The 20,649-nt window shown below is 43.8% G+C and overlaps 1 protein-coding gene across 2 annotated transcripts in view; it reads left to right on the top strand.

Annotated features, from left to right (window-relative positions):
* Positions 1-20,649, top strand: part of LOC111871190 (putative inorganic phosphate cotransporter) — a 74,609-nt gene that overhangs the window by 26,978 nt on the left and 26,982 nt on the right. The window contains exon 1 of one of the 2 annotated variants that reach the window (XM_023864098.2): positions 7,148-7,555. The exons of the other annotated variant lie outside the window; for it this stretch is intronic. Coding sequence (XP_023719866.1) covers positions 7,522-7,555 — 34 coding nt within the window. The 5' untranslated portion in view covers positions 7,148-7,521. Of the gene's footprint in view, positions 1-7,147; positions 7,556-20,649 lie in introns of those variants that run through there. 2 annotated transcript variants of the gene reach the window in all.

Here is a 20,649-nt window from a genome sequence, read left to right on the forward strand (position 1 = left end):
GCAATTATAAACGACAGACCTGTCCTCACGTTAAAAATGGCAACAAATATCAACAAACCAGCAACTATCGGACAGTAACAAAAATCTAATCTTCGGCCCCAGATAGGTGCTTGACACGAAGACAGACTGGTCGGTCATAGAATAACTTTGACTCTGACAATAAGTCACACTTGTTGTGAAGACTCCGAGAGTCGTCAGAAAGTAAAATATGGTCATAAGACTCGTGGGACTCGGAACCAAGAATCAGCAGCAATTTAGCAGTAAGTTAGTCCAGCCTGTCTTAAGTTTCATTATTAGCAGCCGCTACCTAACAACGACTAGCGAACAAACAGAAAACTTTATGTTTGCTGTAGTTGTAGTGATCTGTAGAGCATGTAAATCAATGAGATTGTTGTAGTTATTTGAAGTTGCGAGTTACAAGTCATTAATAAATCTAATTACCAATCCCTATCACTCTAACACGTGACAATAGCATCAAAAGAGAGAAGAAGAAATAATAAAAACAAAGATCTCCGTTGTCGCTTTTTCTATAAGAGAAGACCTGGAACATATATTACATATGATTGTCACACCTTCATTATAATGTTTATGCTTGTTCAAAGTTAAGTTATAAAAGATAATACTATCCCTGTAACAAGCCGTGAAGGCCCATAGGGATGTGAGACGTCGAGGCTGCCACATCTTCTGGACAGTCCGCTCGCAGATGGCGTTCAGGTTGTCAGTCTCAAGCGCTGACCGCTCTTTACCCCCAAGAATATTCCTGATACTCATTTCTGTTAGAGGCTGAGTCGACCCCAGGGCCATAGTGCGGCTGGAAGGATTAGATAAATTGAGAAAATCCAATTACCACCTAGAGAACCAAACCAGCGACCTTACGGCTTGCAGCATAGTCCCTCAACCAGCCGCGTGCCCCTGTTTATGCTTTTTAATCGTCCAAATTGGCGACATAGAAATCAACATCACATTGCATTGGTCGCAATTTGCATGTAACTATTGTAAACAGTGCATTTCTCTTAGTTTACAATACATCACCTTGTAAGGTAGAGGCACTGTGTTTGCCTCTCATTGTGTACCTGCTTGTTATCATCACCTTCACATAGTTCCGCCGTCCCTTTAGTAACCCTCAAGGTCAGTGAACATTCTTCCACGGTCAATGTCAACCGACAGAAAGCCGTATGTAGGTCATGCTGTTTCTCAATATTAATGACTGGTGGTTTAGAGGTCAAGTATGGCCTAAATTGTTATCCTTAACAAGGCCTTGAAATTCTTCCTTGGATCTTAAAGTTTGTGTTATAAAGCAGATGAAATTCTAACTCTTCAGTCATTTATTTCAGTTTATTTATTATTATTGGAGGCACGCGGTAGCGTAGTTGGTTGAAGCACTATGCTACAAACCGGAAGTTTCGATTCCAAATGAGGCAATTGTATTTTTTCAGTTAACCTAATCCTTCCAGCCGCACTATAGCCCTGGGGTCAACTCAGCCTCAAACAGAAATGAGTACCAGGAAAAGAGGTACCAGGGGGTAAAGGGCGGTCGGTGCATAAAGCTGACATTAACCGCCATCTGTGAGCCGATTGCCTAGAAAATGTGGGAGCCTCGACGTCTCACAACCCTATGGGTCTCCACGGCGTGTTACAAGGATAGCTTTATTGTCATTATCTCATACTATATTCGCGTCGAATGGTAGGAATAAGTGAATAATGCATTGGAAATGGGGTGGAGGGATGCGACCTTGACCTCATTGCAAGTACTATCCCAGACTTTGCCTGATGTGACTTGAGGAAAAATATAATACTACTTACTTAACTCATGGAACTGAGCCCTTCTGGAGGAGCCGCCAATTCTGCAGCTACTCAAGAATTTCCCAGCATTTTATGAAACCCGAAGGTTCATTACCGTGTTCACAAGAGCCCTCCACTGGTCCCTATTCTGAGCCAGATCTATCCAATCCATACCATCCCATCATATCTAAGATCCTTTCTAATATTGTCCGCCCACCTACGCCTTGGTCTACCCTGTGGTCTCTTTCCTTCTGGCTTTCCCATCAATATCCTATAGGCATTCCTCGTCTCCACCATTCGTGCTACATGACCCGGAAAAGCTCCTCGGTAACACATAGACCGACATAGACACTCTACAGTTTTTATCTCTGTTAGTGTTATATTTCACCCTCACTCCCGAAATGCAGTCGCAACCACTCTCCTGCTACTCTGCAATACTCCTGTCTTCTTCACTCACAACACAAAGGCCAGATCTAACAATACAGCCTGTATATCGTGGACTATATAACTAGTTGTTATCAAACTAGAGGCCCTCTCTCACCAAGGTCACTATGTAATACTAGTGATCATTTATCACAATGTTACTAACAGGAAGTTCTCGGAAGAACTTATATGATACTTATATTTCTTAAATGATTTCAGAGTATAGTTTCTACTACAGCTGGACTCCGGTTCTTTAAGTTTTGTCCGATATAACCTCAAAATTTTCTTATGAATTTGTTCTTCAGTTATTTTTATCAAATGGAGAGCTATATATAGCAAAGTCATGTCTTTTAACGTTTAACATAAAACGGAAACGCGATGAGAATTCTTGGAAGCTTAAACCGAACTTGTTAAAGGATCTTCAAAATACGACTTCAGATTTAAACATCTTCTGAAGCGCTTAAATTAAGTGACATGTGAAGCCGCATTTATTCCTATTCATTTCAGAATAGGCCAAAACAGAAAAGAATTCGCTGTTGGAGAAGTGATATATTAAAACAAGTAACTGAATTGAATTGAATTGTATTATTATTAGTGGGGTGAGACTGAGTCCACTTGGTACTGCGGCTACTTGAGACCTATTGCACCAGCCCCGAATGATAAATGATGATGACTGTGGAGCAACTAGTAGAATGAAGATGGGCAGGGGAAACCGAAATACACTGAAAAAACCTGCCCTAGCTCCGCTTTGTCCAGACCGGTAAAAGCAGACTGCTTTTACCGGTTCTCACGGTCTCTCCGCTTGCAGATTTCTTATATATTTTTTCTTCTACCCTGAAGATGGAGGCGATACGTTCCTCCGAAACGTCGGTTAACACCATATATACAAGGTGCCAAATCCCAGAAGACTGGTTTCTTCCTTGAGTTTGCTTCAAAATCAGTAACACACGAGGTCTGACCAAAGGTTCGCAAACTCGCCACCATGTGCTTGCCGTGGCAGCAGGGGACAGAAATCTCAGTACGGTTTGAAGACGTCATATCAACGTTTCACAGCTGTGTTGTTGTTGATCTATGGAAGTTTCTTTCTGAGTGGCGCCTATTATTGTCTGAGTGTGTTTTGGTGTGCCGTCGGCAACAACTCATGCACCTGCTCATAGAGCCTAGTTACGAAATGTAAAACATTTTCGAATGGATTGTAATTTCTCGTGCTCCTCTGTTTTCCTGTCCCTCTAGGTAAATTTGTCCCTGTGATTAACTAATTAAGCACTACGCCATGAAGGTGTTTGGGGGAGTGGATGTATAGGTCCACATTTTCTTGATCTCGGCATTAGTTGGATTTGAATGATCAGCTTCACGCCCCAGTCGCTTTAATCCCGAGGAAAGAACCCCCGGTACCCATTGGATAGGAGGTTGGGTGGACCCCAGAGCCGGTATGGACAACGTGGAAAAAAGGAAAATCTTGGCCCTATCGGGGCTCGAACTCCGAACCCTTGGTCCTCCAGATGGTATCCAGTCGCTATACCAACTACGCTATCCCGTATCCTGTTTCTATGCCTTTAATAACATTTAAACCAAGTGACCGATTTTCACGAAACCTGTCAGGAAAATCGTGATGCTAAACGCGTCCTCAGTTTGTAAAATTGCTACCAACGATAACACTAATACGGCTTCCAAACAAATTTCTGAGTGCGAAACGTCGGAATCTCTTATTGCATACCCAGTAATTTTGTGTAGTAATAGAAATTATGCCGGTCACGGTAGCCGAGCGGTCTAAGGCATGTACTGACTTCGCTCTCTCGGAAGCCGGGATCATGGGTTCGAATCCCACTCAGGGCATGGATGTTTGTGTGCGTTTTTCTGTGTTTGTGTACAGGTAAAGGCCTTGCGACGAGCTGATCACCCGCCCAAGGAGTCCTACCGAACGTGTAACATCTAGAAAAACCGAAGTGAACGGAGAAGTTAATGGAGGTAGGCCTAGGTCCACTGAGGCTGTAGTGCCAAGGAAAAAAATAGAAATTATATGTTTTATTTAAGGTACTTGTTTTGTGCAGTGTAAAGCAACAAATGGAATTGAGACTGTTGGCTATAAATAATTAACGACTCGAGCTAAGCATTTAAAAATGTAACATGGAGATAGTTAGTTAGTTATTGGAGAGGGTGGGTTTCCCCATGCACTGAGACCAGTATTGGTCCACTGTGCTTCCCTCTATGATATTCTACCAGTCTCTATACCCTACCGATAATGGTGCGTACCATCAGTCCCGCCGAGCAAGCGAGACCGGCTCTACTAGCTGAGAGGTATCTATAATGCTTTCTCCATCTACCAGAGGTATTAGAGACTGCTGTTGGGCGGGAAACGTCCGTTAATTTGGCTCAGTGACCTCCTTTGGAGATATGAGGTTCTTTTACGTGCCGTAAAGCTACGACACGGGACACACGGCTTAAAGTTCCTCCCGGAGGACTTGTTCCCTGAATTTTTCCGCCCTTAAAAATTCGACGACCTCCGCCGGGTATTTGAACCCGCGTGCCACGAGTCATGAGATGGGAACGTTACCTCTAGACTACGGAGGCCGGTAACATGGAGATAAAAGAAAATATTGGTACACATTACCAAGGTACCCATCTCTGTTACAGTATCTGAACAATTTACTCTAGCCAGAATATAGCTGCACACACACAGGACAGCACAAACACAGAATAAAAGCACACTCAAACATCCATGTTTCAAATGGGATTCGAACTCACGATCCCAGCGTTTGAGCGGACGAAGAGATTTCATTCCTTAGACCGCGTAGCAAATGTGATCGGCAGGCGAAATACTGCAGTATCGAATTCAGCCCCCCAAAATAATTTGCTATCCGAACATGTGCGGCGTATGGTTTGAGTAGTGAACGCTTCGTTTCACTTTCGTGTATTTTAACGAAGCTCTGTAAATGTTGATAGTCATTTAGTGTGAATATAGGGGCCGCGCCATAGCTCAAGCGGTTAGTCGCTGGCTTCCCACCGCGGCGGCCCGGGTTCGATCCCGGGTCTTGTCAAGTGGGATTTGTGGTGGACAAAGTGGCGCTGGGGTGGGTTTTCTCCGAGTACTTCGGTTTCCCCTGCCAATGTTCATTCCACCAAATTCTCCATCATCATAATCACCCGGGGCAAGCTACAATACGCCAATCAGTGGCCGCCGTGCCGAGTGGACCCAGTCGGACACGCCCCCCAAAGCGAAAAATAGTGTGAATGAAGAAAATCTTTATGTATGTTGAACCGGAAAGAAGATGGATGGTCTAAATGATTGATTGATTGATACTTATCTTATTATCTGCGACATATCGTTGCAGGCTCGAATAAGGTTATCATTTGTGAAGCGGGTTTCTTTACGAAGTTATCAGTAGTTGTCACGTGTTAGAGTGACTATAGACGGCGTTTGGATTGGTAATTGGATTTATTGAACACTTTAACACACAACACATGACTACACTTTACAAACCACTATCACACAGACTGGTGTTCTCAGTTACGATCTTCACTGCGCTGCTTGGTAGCGGCTTTCAACAGTGGACGTTACCCTGTTCTCAAACTGTCCCCGAGCTCAGCTACCAGCTTCTGCAACTCTCAGCTACCTGTATGTCTGTCTCTCTGTCTGTAGACTCACTCTCTCGACCACATGACTCGCAGGCTGGCGACCATCTCACACCAATCTACCACTCTTCTGTCGTCTCGGGACTCTTTAGTAATGACAGTTAATCCTCGTTATATATAGCATCAGCACGGACCGCGCAGAGAACACCGCTTCCAACAGCACATCTGTCGTTACATACGGGTCTATTGGATCTTAGAGGGATGGGATGGATTGGAGTGATCTGGTTCAGGATAGGGACCAGTGGAGGTCTCTTGTGAACACGGTAATGAGCTTTCGTGTTCCATAAAATTCTGGGAAATTCTTTGAGTGACTGAGCGACTGGAGTCTACTGAAGAAGGGTTCAGTTCTGTGGAGCTAGTTAGTTAACGGCGATCATATTGTCTTTGAAATACTATCTCAGTACTCAGTAAAATCACGAAAACCCTCCTTATTGATAAATATTCCCTGTCCAGATTCGAACCCGTTACCTTCCTAATAATAATCTTGAATTTTATCTTTTTTTTCTGTGGTTCACTTTACGATACAGTGTGTAATCGTACAATGATTGGCGAATAATGAATTAGAAATGATTTGTTATATTTTAGCGTCCTGTTACACTGATTCATGTCCATGATGTGTATTTATGCTACCCGTCTTACAGTGCACACAATTTCACCTTTCTCTTCACTTTTACACTACATGTTTCAGCACTAATGTGCCATCTTCAGGTGTGTCTCTATGCACGTCAAACTATTGCACTGCATGCCATGACGTCTTCATTCTAAAACATTAATATTTAGACTTATTATTATACATGACGAATACACATTTTAGTCATTTTAGAATGAAGACGTCATGGCATACAGTGCAATAGTTTAACGTGCATACAGACACACCTGAAGATAGCACATTAGTGCTGAAACATGTAGTGTAAAAGTGAAGAGAAAGGTGAAATTATGTGCACTGTAAGACGGGTAGCATGGACATAGAAAGGATTTGGAAGGATGAGGTAGCGGCCTAATCAGGGTACTACACCTCTGAGAGGGATAGAGTGAAGCCCGAGAAGTCTCAGTCAAGATGGCCGGTTCGAACTAAGCACCTTCCGCATAAGAATCTACGCGGAGACCGCTTCTGTTCCAGTATACCATCTATCACCTAACTCCTTATCAATAGACTACATACTATTTTCTGAAAGATTCAATCAGTTATTGACTAAAACTCTGTAATTGTTCCATTTCCCCCTCTCATTACGTCCGCCTTCCTACCTCGCCGTTGCTTGTATAAAGAGGTACAGAGCTCTCATAAGCTGCTTATACTCTGGCACCGCGCAACAGAGTAGCGTCCGTTATCGGGAAGCGCTTTACCTGACGTGAAGTGAAATGTTATCGTGTTAGTACATAAAATTAAGCGTAACTTTGTTTTTCTTTCATTGTCGTTATGCGTAAGTGAATTATACGCTACGTTTATAGTGAATTAAGGTCGCTTTTACTATTCCAAGTGTAAGGAAACAACCAGAAGACAGGAATGATACAAAATAGTGACAGTATATGTTTCTATATATTGGCTCTTTGTGTAGTCTTTACACATCTTATTAAAGCTTGGTGTTTTCCCAAACGTGAACAGAATTTTTAACAAATCTGAATAAACAAAAGGATAAACTTTTAAGTTCATCTACGATACTTGTGACATATCTTTTTTTCACGATGCTTACAGGATGGAAGGAACGTTTAGCAAAAGGTAAGACAATTATCGAAAGGGGTAGATAAACTGACATTAAGTCAGAAGAAAATAATAAGGAATTTGAAATGAAATATTTGTATTTCACATTACAGTTTCTAACTAGAAATTCCATGAATTTTACAAATCATATAGTATTGTTAGATTTATGAAGTCAATGCTATTATCAATAGGATGGACATGTATTTCATATGGAGGACACAAGAAATACACACTGAAATTTTGTGTTGGTCATTTTTTGAAAAGCGGCTTGTAGAATGATAAATATCAGATGCAGTAATAACATTAAGAATGGCCGCGCCATAGCTCAAGCGATTAGTCGCTGGCTTCTCACCGCGGCGGCCTGGGTTCGATTCAGGGTCTGGTCAAGTGGGATTTGTGGTGGACAAAGTGGGGCAGGTTTCCTCCGAGTACTTCGGTTTCCCCTGCCAATCCTCATTCCATCAATTGCTCCACAATCACCCTCACCTATCATCTGGGGCTGGTACAATAGGCCAGAAGTGTCCGCAGTACAAGGGACTTAGTCCCACCCCACTAGCAATAAAAAATAACACTAAGAATTATGAGGCTCATACGTAATGTCTGTGAGAAAAGCCGTGTCGAATCTCCATGTCCTGTTGTCACGATCATAATGAAAGTGTCGCAGCTAGTTTAGTCCAAAATTTGCTTAAACTGCAGAACTGGCCGGTCACTGTAGCAGAACGGTCTAAGGCATGCACTGTCTTCGCTCGCTCGGAAGCCGGGATCGTGGGTTCGAATCCCACTCAGGGCATGCATGTTTGTGTGCGTTTTTCTGTGTTTGTGTACAGGTAGAGGCCTTGCGACGAGCTGATCACCGAGTTTCATAGAGGTAGGCCTAGGCCCAAATGAGGGCTGTAGCGCTAAGGGGAAAAAAGTGCAGAATTACATAAAAAGTACGAAATAAATTTCACTGTAAGATAATATAAAGATAATATAAACTTCAGCCGATCACAGTAGCCGCGCAATCTAAGGCATGAACTGTCAAACGCTGGGATCGTGTGTTCGAAACCCATTCGAAACATGGATCTTTGTGTGTGCTTTAATTCTGTGTTTGTGCTGTCCTGTGTGCAGGTAGCGGCCTTGCTACGGGCTGATCACCTTTTCAAGGAGTCCTACCGACGGTGAAAAGAAACTGAAAAGCGGCCAATGTAAAACATTTCCGAGTGGATAGCAATTTCTCATATCCCTCTAGGTAAAGTTGTCCCTGTGCTTAAGTAATTAAGCACTACGCCATGAAGGCGTTTGGGGGCGTGGATGTGTAGATCCATATTTTCTTGACCGCGTCATTAGCTGGAGGTGAGTGATCGGCTTCACGCCCCAGCCACTTTATCCCGGGGAAAGAACCCCCGGTACCCATTTCGTAGGAGGCTGGGTGGGCCTCAGAGGCCATCAGGACGACATAGAGAAGTGAAAATTTTGTCCCCACCAGGACTCGAACTCCGACCCCTTGTTCATCGAGCATGTAGCCAGTCGCTATACCGACTCTTAAGAAACATCCTATATAAGTTACAAATTCTGGTACGTCATTTGTACATTAAGTTGATCAGCTGGTGTCCTTAGGACAGTGAAATCTAAGAAGCTATTATAGGTTGGATTTATAGCTCGAATATGAGAGACAAGGGATGCGTAAAGAATTTTGAAGAGGAAATCTGCTAGAAAATATTGAAATGGTTCGTAATTAAGTAGGTTGTGAGGAAGAGAGGCAAATTGAACTGGATGACTGTGTGCTTTTCTTTTAGTTGCTTATTTAACGTCACCATCAATATCGACAATACATGGTGTCGAATGGGATTATGAGAGAATAATTGTGAATTGGAAGGGATTCTGAAGGAAACGGTCCTGGCCTAATTGGGATAATATCACGGTGTTCACTTCTAGGTACTAAGGAAAATCACGGAAACCCCTAGTCAGGATAGACGGTGTCTCAGCCGAGATTCGAACTGAGCACCTTTCATATATAAGTCTATACCGTTGTCACTACACCAGTTTGTTGATTTGACTCTTTGCATAAATTGTGTTAAGTTTTTGGACTACACTATTAGAATAATAATTTGTTGATTTGTACATAGTGATGTACGTGCCGGCCGCGCCTTACTCCCCAGGAAAATTATTTAATTAATTCCTGGTACTCATTTCTGTTAGAGGCTGAGTCGACCCCAGGGCCATAGTGCGGCTGGAAGGATTAGGTCAATTGAAAAAATTCAATGACCTCATCGGGACTTGAACCCGCGACCTTCCGGCTTGTAGCATAGCGCCCCAACCAACTACGCTACCGCGTTCCCCTGTGTAATAAAACAGTGACTTTAGTCCGCAAGCGAGCTATACCGACCGACTGAGCGACCGCCGCTTGTCGGATCGATATTAAATATATTTATCTAAAGTCCAGCGTAAAATAACACATAATATTTGTATGAACACCCTGTATAACCATGCAATAACAGCCTACGCCCTACGTGATCGGCCTGTACTACTCCTTGCTGTCCGCCATTATCTCTTCGCTATGATTTTCGAAAATTTGTTGTTTTTTTTTCCGAAAGCTCTTCCAAAACTATTCACGTACGTATCTCTTTTCCGGAGTTAACGACAGTAGGACCGACGCTAATAACAGTATAATATAGCACGGGGTGTCCGCGTCATCACTATTTAATTTAATGAAATTCCATATTAGTCAGGGCTAGATTTAAGGAGGAGCGACCCGGATCGTCCCCCTGGGGCCTTCAAAAACAATAAAGATTCCGTGACCTGTAGTCCGCAAGTGAATATACCGACCAAGCGACCGCCGCTTGTCGGAGAAGTTAGTGCTAACTTTTTGTAGATAGAGGGTGTCGCGGGGTTAGCGCAACGGATCCCCACGGTCGTTAATCTCGGTTTCCTAGACCGGAACCGTTATTTCCTTGAAATAGCTCCTCAATTATCCTCACGAGGCTGAGTGCAACCCACTACTTCTCAGAAAATTTGGTAGCGCCGGGGATCGAACCCGGACCTCTGGATCTGTAGCCAGGAACTCTACCACCAGAATGTGGAGGTGGTCCTACCCCTAGGGCCCCCAGAAAACGTAAATAAGATTCGAAGATTTTATTGAGACATCTGCTTCTGTAAAATCACAATAAGCATATCTGTATATTTTTAGCTAATGTAAGAAGTAAGTGTAGGTAGCCGAGCGGTCTAAGGCATGTACTGTCTTCGCTCGCTCGGAAGCCGGGATCGTGGGTTCGAATCCCACTCAGGGCATGGATGTTTGTGTGCGTTTTTCTGTGTTTGTCTACGGGTAGAGGCCTTGCAACGAGCTGATAAGTCTCCCAAGGAGTCCTACCGAATGTGTAAGATCTAGTAAACCGAAGTGAAACGGAGAGTCTCATGGAGGTAGGCCTAGGCCCAAATTGGGGCTGTAACGCCACAGGAAAAAAAAAGAAATAAGTGTAAAAAAATTATAAACAAATTTTTTGTTACTGAAAAATGCCGTCATGCCTCCACATTTTGGTTGACTTGGGGTGACATAATTTAAAATGTGGCCCTGATAACAATTTTATTTTCGCAGTGCATTATTAATACTAATACTTAAAACTGCATTTTAATTATATCTAGGGGCACGTGGTAGCGTAGTTGGCTGAGGTACTGTACGACAAACAGGAAGATCGTGGGTTCTAGGCCCGATGTGGTGAATTTTTTCAAATTACCTAATCCTTCCAGCCGCACTATGGCCCTGAGGTCGATTCATCCTCTAACAGAAATGAGTACCAGGAATCTTCCTGGGGGGCGGGCGGCGCGTAAGGCTCACAACATTACCGCCATCTGTGAGCCGATTATCTAGAAAACATGGGAACCTCGACATCTCACAAACCTATCGGCCTTCACGGCCTCTTACACGGATAGCCTTACCTTTTTCCCCTTCTATATCAAAATTAGACATCAGAGGAGAGTTTGAAAGACTTAATCCCAGATTTACCGATAAGCAAATTCGTTATTTATGCAGATACAAAACAGATATTTAATGGAAACCTTGTGTATAGTTTTGACACACACAGGAAGTGATATGCCAATAAACTACATTATTACACCGATGTCGAAAAAATATGTTAGAAAAAAATGTTCTGTTAGAAGCTTGCCTGGCACACAGGGAGAGCAACATACGCAGTATATATGTTACTTTCTCGGTGGAACAATTGCAAACCTTAGCATAAAAGCAACAGGCGGTTCGTGGAAATACTGGGAACTGCCCTACTGTAAGGTTCCAGTCTGCCTTGCTCTAACCACAAGGCGCCTATTGCAACCGTGTGTGTGCGGAAGTTGCGGAAGGTCACGTAATAGACCTAGCCTAACAATTACACGCCCCTGAACATAGAGCCACTGGCTTCGTACACCGGTTACGCATTTCGCGGCAAACTTTGCTTGGTTTTGCATGAATTCTCAAGGTACACGAGTGTACGTCATCTGTTTCAGCACGCGTCTTGAGGTCCTCACACCGGTGGTTATGAAGAGCTCTATCTTCTGGGATATAGCGCCGTGTAATCCGTTGTAAGTCAACCGACGTTTCGGAGAAACATGTCCACATCTTCAGAGTTGAAGAGTAAGGCGGGCAAGAAACCGATATGAAACAGGTAGCAAAGTCTGTATGCTACTTGCTTCGAGCTGGTTCATTTGCTTGGCTTACTCTTCGACCCTGAAGATGGATGAGACAAGTTCCTCCGAAACTTTGGTTTAATTTCAACTAGACTACACAGCGTTATATCTCAGAAGGTAGAGCTCTTCATTCTTCTTATTATTATTATTATTCGTCCCTCATCCTTCTTATTCATTCTCTCTCCTTTCTTTTCTCTTCCTTCATATTCGCTTTCTGTTCCATGCCTCTTCGTCCTTTGCTTTCTTCTAGCCCACCTTTTCGTCTTTCATGTTCTTATTCCTACTTTCCTTGTCTACCTTCCTCTCCCATTCCTTCTCTCTACTCCTCTTCCATCCTCTCATCATTCCCCTTTTGCCCTTCCTTCTCCTCTTTAACTTCATCCATTCCTTCATTCTCCTCTTCTTAGTCTTGATCTTGGCCGCAGCATAGCTCAAGCGGTTAGTCGCTGGCTTCCCACCGCGACGGCCCGGGTTCGATCCCGGGGTCTGGTCAAGTGGGATTTGTGGTGGACAAAGTGGCGCTGGGGCAGTTTTCTCCGAGTACTTCGGTTTCCCCTGCCAATCTTCATTCCACCAATTGCTCCACAATCACCCTCACCTATCATCTGGGGCTGGTACAATAGGCCAGAAGTAGCCGCAGTACAAGGGACTTAGTCCCACCCCACTAGCAATAAAAGAAATATTCTTGTTCTTTATTAATTTAGTTCAGTTTGTGGTTTACTGGGTTGGAGGTATAAACCAACGTTTCGGAGGAATGTGCTTCCTCTATTTACTTGGTCTGTCCAGAAGATGGAAGCAAAATATTCCTCCGAAACGTTCCTCCTCGCATACAAGACGAGTTCATGAACTAGAATATCACAACAATCACCGCCATGACACACACTCATGGAGCTGAGCCCTTCTTGAGAAACCGCCATGCAACTACTCCAGAAATTCCCAGCATTTTAAGGAACCCGAAGGTTCATCGCCGTGTTCACAAGAGCTCTTCACTGGTCCCTATCCTGAGCTAGATCAATCCAATCGATACCATCCCATCCTATCTCTCTAAGATCCATTTTAATATTGTCCATTCGCAAACGCCTGGGTTTGTATCCTCCTTCATTTTCCCCTTGGCATTATAGCCCCAGTGGGCCTAGGCCTACCTCCATGAACTTCTCAGTTCACTTCGGTTTTCCTAGATTTTACACATTCGGTAGGACTCCTTGGACGGGTGATCAGCTCGTCGCAAGGCCTCTACCTGTATACAAACACTTAAAAACACAAACAAACATCCATGCCCTGAGTGGGATTCGAACCCATGATCCCGGCTTCCGAGCGAGAGAAGACAGTGCATGCCTTAGACCACTTGGCTACCGTGACCGGCTTGTATCCTTCTATACATATAAAAATATTTTTTAATCATCAGATTTATCATTTACAATAACCAATTTTAGGTTATCACGCGGTAGCATAGTTAGTTGAAGCGTTATGCTACAAGCCGGAATGTCGCTCATAACAAAATGATAAGATTTCCCGCTGAATTCTCAACGGGTGATAAACTGTGTTCACTTATTCGTAAGCCTTATGACAGATTCTTTTAGGTGGAACAGTTGGTAACAGTGGACAGAATACAAATGCGAGGATATACTTTCATCCTCCTATCATCCCAATGTTAAGTGGCTCATGACCGTCTGTCCCTTGAAGGTCCATCCAAGGTGTCTATGGTCTTGAACCATTGATGTTTTCTGTTGTAATATGCGTTATTACGTCGTTCTGTTATAGCACCACACTTTCTATGTGTCCCGTATTGTTAACTTCTGAACAATGGAAACGTGTTGCAGTAACCACCCCGGGAGACGAATCTGAGGCATGCTAGAAGTAGGCGTGGCTAGCCGAGCCGGGTATGTGTTGCATCACGCGTCAAGGAAAGCGAAACATAATTCAGTTGCATTCCTGTTACAAGAAAGGTGTGGGAAGCAACACACACATTCCACAGCCTTCTAGACCTGGGTTCTTCAGATTGGGGGTTTCACGCAAGGCTGACAACCTTGCTCAGTAAAAGAATTATTAGTGTGAAATTCAAGCAAGTGAAAAACGGAAGGTGTAATTCAAGCCAAGTTTGGCAGAATCTTCCAAGGGAGCTCATCGCTCAAAGAAGGGGCTGTTTTACTAATTATGATGATCACTATTAGTAATTTAAGAAAGGTAAAATTGTCCCTCTGCTTAAGGAGTTAAGCACTGCACCATGAAGGCGTATGGGGGAGTAAATATTCTCTTGACTTCAGCACTGCCTGGAGGTGAGTTGTCAGCTTCACGCACCGGCCGCTTTACCCCCGGTACCCATTAGGAGGATGGGTGGACCCCAGAGTCGGTCTGGACGACGTGGAGAAAATTCTTTATCTTACCGGGACTCGAACTCCGACCTCTCTGCCGTTCATACCGTAGGGAGTCGCTATACGGACTGAGCTATCCTGGCTAAGTACAATTAATAAATTGTTATTTGTCCTAAATGCAGTCGGTATAGGGAAGGACGGCTGGTGTTCGATTCGCTCAGTGACACGCCCAGACCGGCTCTGGGACCCCCTGCCAGTCGACTATGCAGTTACCTCTCTGGAGGTAAAGCGGTAAGGGCGTGAAGCTGACCACTCACCTCCATCTAGTGCTCAGATGAAGAATGACTCCCCCATGTTCATGGCGCAGTGCTTCACTATTTAAGAACAGGAATAACTTTTTCCCCTTTAGCGCTACAGCCCCAATGTGGACCTTGGCCTACATCCATGAAACTCTCCGTTTCACTTCGGTTTACTAGGTCTTAGACATTCGGTAGGACTCCTTGGGCGGGTGATCAGCTCGTCGCATGGCCTCTACCTGTACACAAACACTGAACATATATGCCCTGAGTGGGATTTGATCCCACGATCCCGGGTTCCGAGCTCAGCTACCGTGACCGGCCAGGGATAACTTTACTTTGTCCTGCTTTTAACTTTAAATTGACCTGTCTCTGAGCGTTTGGGAAGTGTTAGCTATGTTAGATGTGATTGGGAAGATGAGCATACAGTATGTATGACCCAGGCTGGATTCAAACCAGCTTTCAAGCAAATTGAGACTATAAACTCCAAGCTTCCCGTGGTTGGTTAGTTGGGTAAATTGGTGCTGTTCGTTGCCAGCAAAGTCATACTTGGTTCCGCGTCCCGTGGGACTTAGACAGTGTTTTTCTGTGTCACGACTCAGGGAGCCGGGCAAACTTTAGCGCTCCCAGTGGTTAATGCAGCTGGCTAACAGATAATATTATGCCTGATTGATCTTGACCCCGATACCATGGAAACGACTGCTGCTACATAGACCATTGTTGGTCACTGAATGCCGAAGAAGCATTGAAGCCGGTTCCTCATATGTAATTGCCTTGAGTACGTTGCCTTGGAAACCAAATCGATTGTTCGTCGACAGATCTCTGTTGGTCACAGATTAGCCAAGATATGACACGTATAGTTTGCGTAATAATTTGGGCCCACAGTGAGCGTGACAGAACGGCCTCTATGGTCTAGTGGTTAGAGTTCCTAGCTACAGATCCAGAAGTCCGAGTTCGATTCCAGGCGCCACCAGATTTTCTGAGAAGTAGTGGGTCTGGAACGGGGTCCACTCAGTCTCGTGAGGATAATGGGGTATCTATTTCAAGGAAATAGAGGCTCCGGTCTAGAAAACCGAGATTAACGGCTGTGGGGATCCGTTGCGCTGACCACGTGACACCGTCTATCCGCTAAAGTTGGCACTAACTTCGCCGCCAAGCGCTGGTCGCTCGATCGGTATAGTTCCCTTGCGGACTACAGGCTACGGAGTGAGCGTGACCTTTTATACTTGAAGTTACCATCTATGCAGTTTTGTTTTGGGCCAGAGTCTCCGTCAAGATATGTTTTAGAGAAATTCATCATTATGTGTCGGGGTCCTCTTTGAATGGCCTACATTTCTGGAGCTAGAATGTTAATATCCAATATGCACCGATTTATAACGAATAAATTCCCACATGCCAACTGTGAATAAAATTGTTTACCCACTCAGGTGCTAGCGAGGTTCATATCAGTGTACATGAACATATGGGACAGACCACTTTCTCATATCAAGAGGAGATGGAAACATGCAAACGCGAGGCAACATCTTAATAGTGAGAACGTTAATACATCATTTGAAAATGTGGCACAGTTCAAATGTTTTGGAACGACAGTAACAAACCAAAATTTGATTCAGGAGGAAATTAAGAGCACATTAATTTCTGGTAATGCTTGCTACAGTTCAGTTCAGAACTTGTGTCTCCTCTGCTGTCTAAAAGCGTAAAACTTCAAAAACACAGAAGTGTAATTTTACCTGCAGTTTTGTATAGGTATGAAATTTGGTCTCTGATATTAAGGGAGGAACATAGACTGAGGGTGTTTGAGAATATTTGAACCGAAGAGGGATGAATTGACAGGAGGCTGGAGAAAACTGCATAATGAGGAGCTTCATAACTTGTACTCTTCACCAAGTATAATTAGAAAGATCAAGTCAAGGAGGATGAGATTGGCAGGGCATGTAACATGCATGGCGGAAGAATGAGTATAGAATTTTGGTGGGAAAGCCAGAAGGAAAGAGACCACAGGGAAGACCAAGGCGTAGGTGGGTGGACAATATTAGAATGGATCTTAGAGAGACAGGATGGGATGGTATGGATTGGATAGATCTGGCTCAGGATAGGGACCAGTGGAGGGCTCTTGTGAACACGGTGATGAAGCTTTGGGTTCCATAAAATGCTGGGAAATTCTTGAGTAGCTGCAGAATTGGCGACTCCTCAAGAAGGGCTCAGCTCCATGAGTGAGTAAGTAAGTAAGAATGGTACCGCCAAGCTTAGCTTGCCTCTGCGATCAGAGAGTGACATTCAAACGCTTTCATCTCAGACGAAATCCAGTGAATATGGTCACTCACCTTTAAATGTCGAGGTCTCAAGTATGGTGGCGTGGAGGCTAATCTTCCACACCTTCAGGCAAGATACTTGAACTCAAAATATAGTTTCATCTTTATGGACACGTATATAAATGACTTTGAGGTAAACGTCCTTCGTATGAAGGTGAAAACTAATAATTATCTTAAGGTCTGCCCCTGAACTACTCATATAGATTATTACAATGTCTTGAGAACAAAATACATCATATGATTTGCATGCGCTTATGTGGTAACGTTTCTTACCATCTTACTATGAGATATAAGAGACATGAACATATTTCAAATACAAATTACTCTTCTTCTTTTGGTCTGTCCTGTTGTCATTTACCTATTTTCCAAAATACTAAAAATTAAATTAGAGTATGTATATATTGTCACGTGTAGGGTGATAAGCGTGACGGAAATAAAGGGTTCTAGTTTAGATGATTGGATTTATTGGCACATAGTTTACAAGTTCTCTTAATGACACTTAAATACAGCGCTATTGCTGGTTTACACAGTTTCCAGTTCACCGTTGCACACGCACTAGGATTCTCCGTCTTCACTAGCCGTCTCCTGGCAACGGATCTCAACACTTAAAATCACTATGAAGTCTTGTTGCTATTTCGCCTTCAATCACTCTGGAACCCGGAACTAAAAATTCTTCGGGACTCACTCCTCCAGCTTACGGCTGACTCGTAACTGCCCCTGAATTAACTCTGTTACTGCATTCACTTCCTTGTAAGCACTCTGCACAGACCCCATGGAAAACACCGTCTCTACTCTTGCTGAAGTCACCTCTTACGCGGATGTGTGTTTACCGAGCCGTTGCTTAGAAACGGGTTGTATAACCTCGTTCTTTCACCGCTGCTCGTCACGGATGGCATACAAAATACAGCCTCATCTATTGTTGCGTAACCTAACAGCGGACTGTTTACCAGCACGTTGCCTAGCAATGGGTGTACATTTAACAATATATTTGTTGTTATTATTCTGTTTAGAAGCTACTGTAATTTGCCCACTTTCTAAACACTTAAGATCAATTTGCTTGTATGTACATATTGTCAGTTGTTTTGCATTGATGTAAAAAGCTGTCTCTTCATTTGAGAGTAGAACATTAATCACAGCTGTTAGAAAACTAGCAAGAAATTACTTCGTCCGCTCGAACACCAGGATCGTGGGTTCGAATCCCAATACTCAAGGCATGGATGTCTGTGTTTATTTTGTGTTTGTGATAGGTAGCGGCCTTGCGACGGGCTGATCTCCCGTCCAAGGAGCCCTACAGACCGTCTTAGATTAAGAAACTGAAGTGAAACGAAGCGGTTCACAGATATCCAATGCTGTCAATGGGCGCAGCACGAACAGAAGGAGAAGAAGAAAATGGAAAACTAAAAACTAAATGAAATGCTTGGTCCTGAGAAGGATAGCGCGAGAGAAATATTTCTGGATATTACACGAGAAATGTTTTTATTTGAATAGGTCATTTAATAACATATTTGGTACAGTGCACTAAAGACGTCTTTATAGCGAAGGGCTGCAGGATGGATGGTCAAGGTTAACTTTAAGCCGCGCCATAGCTCAAGCGGTTAGTCGGTGGCTTCCCACCGCGGCGGCCCGGGTTCGATCCCGGGTCTGGTCAAGTGGGGTCTGTGGTGCACAAAGTGGCGCCGGGGCGTGTTTTCTCCGAGTACTTCGGTTTCCCATACCAATCTTCATTCCACCAAATTCTCCATCATCACACCCGGGGCAGGCTACAATAGGCCAATCAGTTGCCGCCGTGCCGAGTGGACCCAGTTGGACTCCACCCCCCCCCACACACACACACTAAGCGAAATGGTCAGGGTTCAAATCTCAGCAAGGATAGATTTCTCTCTTCTTCACACCGGCTGTGGGGCCCATGCAACCTAATGGGTACCGGGGGCGATTTTCTCGGATATAGAGCGGCCGGAGCGTGAAGCTGACCACTCACCTCCATTTAATGCAGGTGTCAAGAATGGTGGAGTTGTGCCACCGTTTCACCGTATGACTTCATGTCATAGCACTCAATTAATTAAATACAAGAACATCTTTACCTTTTACAGTGATATGAATTGAGCTCCAATTGTCCGGCTATGTAGATCTTGTGTGCAAGGAAATGAACTGGTTTAGACTGTTGATGAGAAAACCATTTCGGGTTCTACAACCAGAGACTTCTTTAATTTTTTAGCTATTTTGTCTGTTTTGTCCTTAGTAGTCTGAATTGCGTTGTATCATAGAACACCTATCTTTTAGTTCTTTGCCTTCTCATCAGCGGGGACTTCCGTGTTGGCCTATGCGTCATAAATTTCAACTTACGATATCGAGCTGAAATTTTGTCACCTACGTCAGTATATGTTTTCTGTTTTCCCGTTTGTCTAACCTCGCATATCCGGTTCATGACATTGACAATGAACGGAATAACGAAACTCACATTTACATTTCGTTGAAGTTACCGTCAAAAAGAGGCTTATCTTCTGAGTTATAACGCCGTGTAGCCCGCTAAAAGTCAACTGACGTTGACTGAATATGTCGCCTCTATCTTTAGGGTCGAAATCTAATGTGCTTAATGCCGAGTTCTTGCTTGGTTTCGACTCTGCATATGGAAGCAACATGTTCATCAGAAACATCAGTTGATTTTCAGCGGAAAACATGGCTTAACTAAGTCGCAATTGCAATGGGCTATGGGCTGGACAGCCGTGATTCGATTCCTGGAAGGGGTAAGACAATATTCTCTACTTCACAGTGTCCTGACAAGCTCTGCGGTACATCCATCCTGAGAGGTGAAGCTGAGGTTAAGAATGATGGAGCTATACCTCCACTTCTTCCATATATCTTCATAGCATAGTGCTTAATTAATTGAGCGCAGGGAAAATTTTAACGCGGCGGTGTAACCCAGAAAATATGGTTCTCCATAACGGCCGTTGTGAGAACCTCAGAGCTTTCATCAACTTGAAAAATATGAAGTGAAGAAATGCAGTTGGTCTGTTCAGTGTGTGTCTAGGTACAGGCTATTAGATAACGCCATTGTCCTTCTGTCACGTTCTGAAAGCTGCCACCTGAATGTACAGGTTCATAATGATGGAACCTTGCCAAGACGGCAAGACTTTCATCTCTGAAACAATACTAACCTCATTATCTGAATTTAATTCGCTCAATCTGTATGCAACTGGATAAGAACTGGTAAAGCTAAAAATATCTGAAGTTATCCCTGTGTTTAATTAAACAATACGCCATGAAGACATATGGAGGAGTGGATGTATAGATCCAAATTTTATTGACTTCAGCACTAGTTGGATGTGAATGGTCAGCTTCACGCCCCAGACCCTTCAACTTCCAGGGAAAAGCCCCACAGTGCCCATTGGATAGAAGGATGGGTGTACCCCAGTATCGGTACGGACGATGTGGAGAAGAGTAACTCATGCCCCCACCGGGACCCGAAATTGGGATTCCCCGTTCATTCAGCGGTAGCCAGTCCCTAAGCCGACTGCGATTTGACGATCGAAAAA

The sequence above is a fragment of the Cryptotermes secundus genome, unplaced genomic scaffold (assembly GCF_002891405.2).
Source record: "Cryptotermes secundus unplaced genomic scaffold, Csec_1.0 scaffold493, whole genome shotgun sequence".
NCBI lineage: Eukaryota > Metazoa > Arthropoda > Insecta > Blattodea > Kalotermitidae > Cryptotermes > Cryptotermes secundus.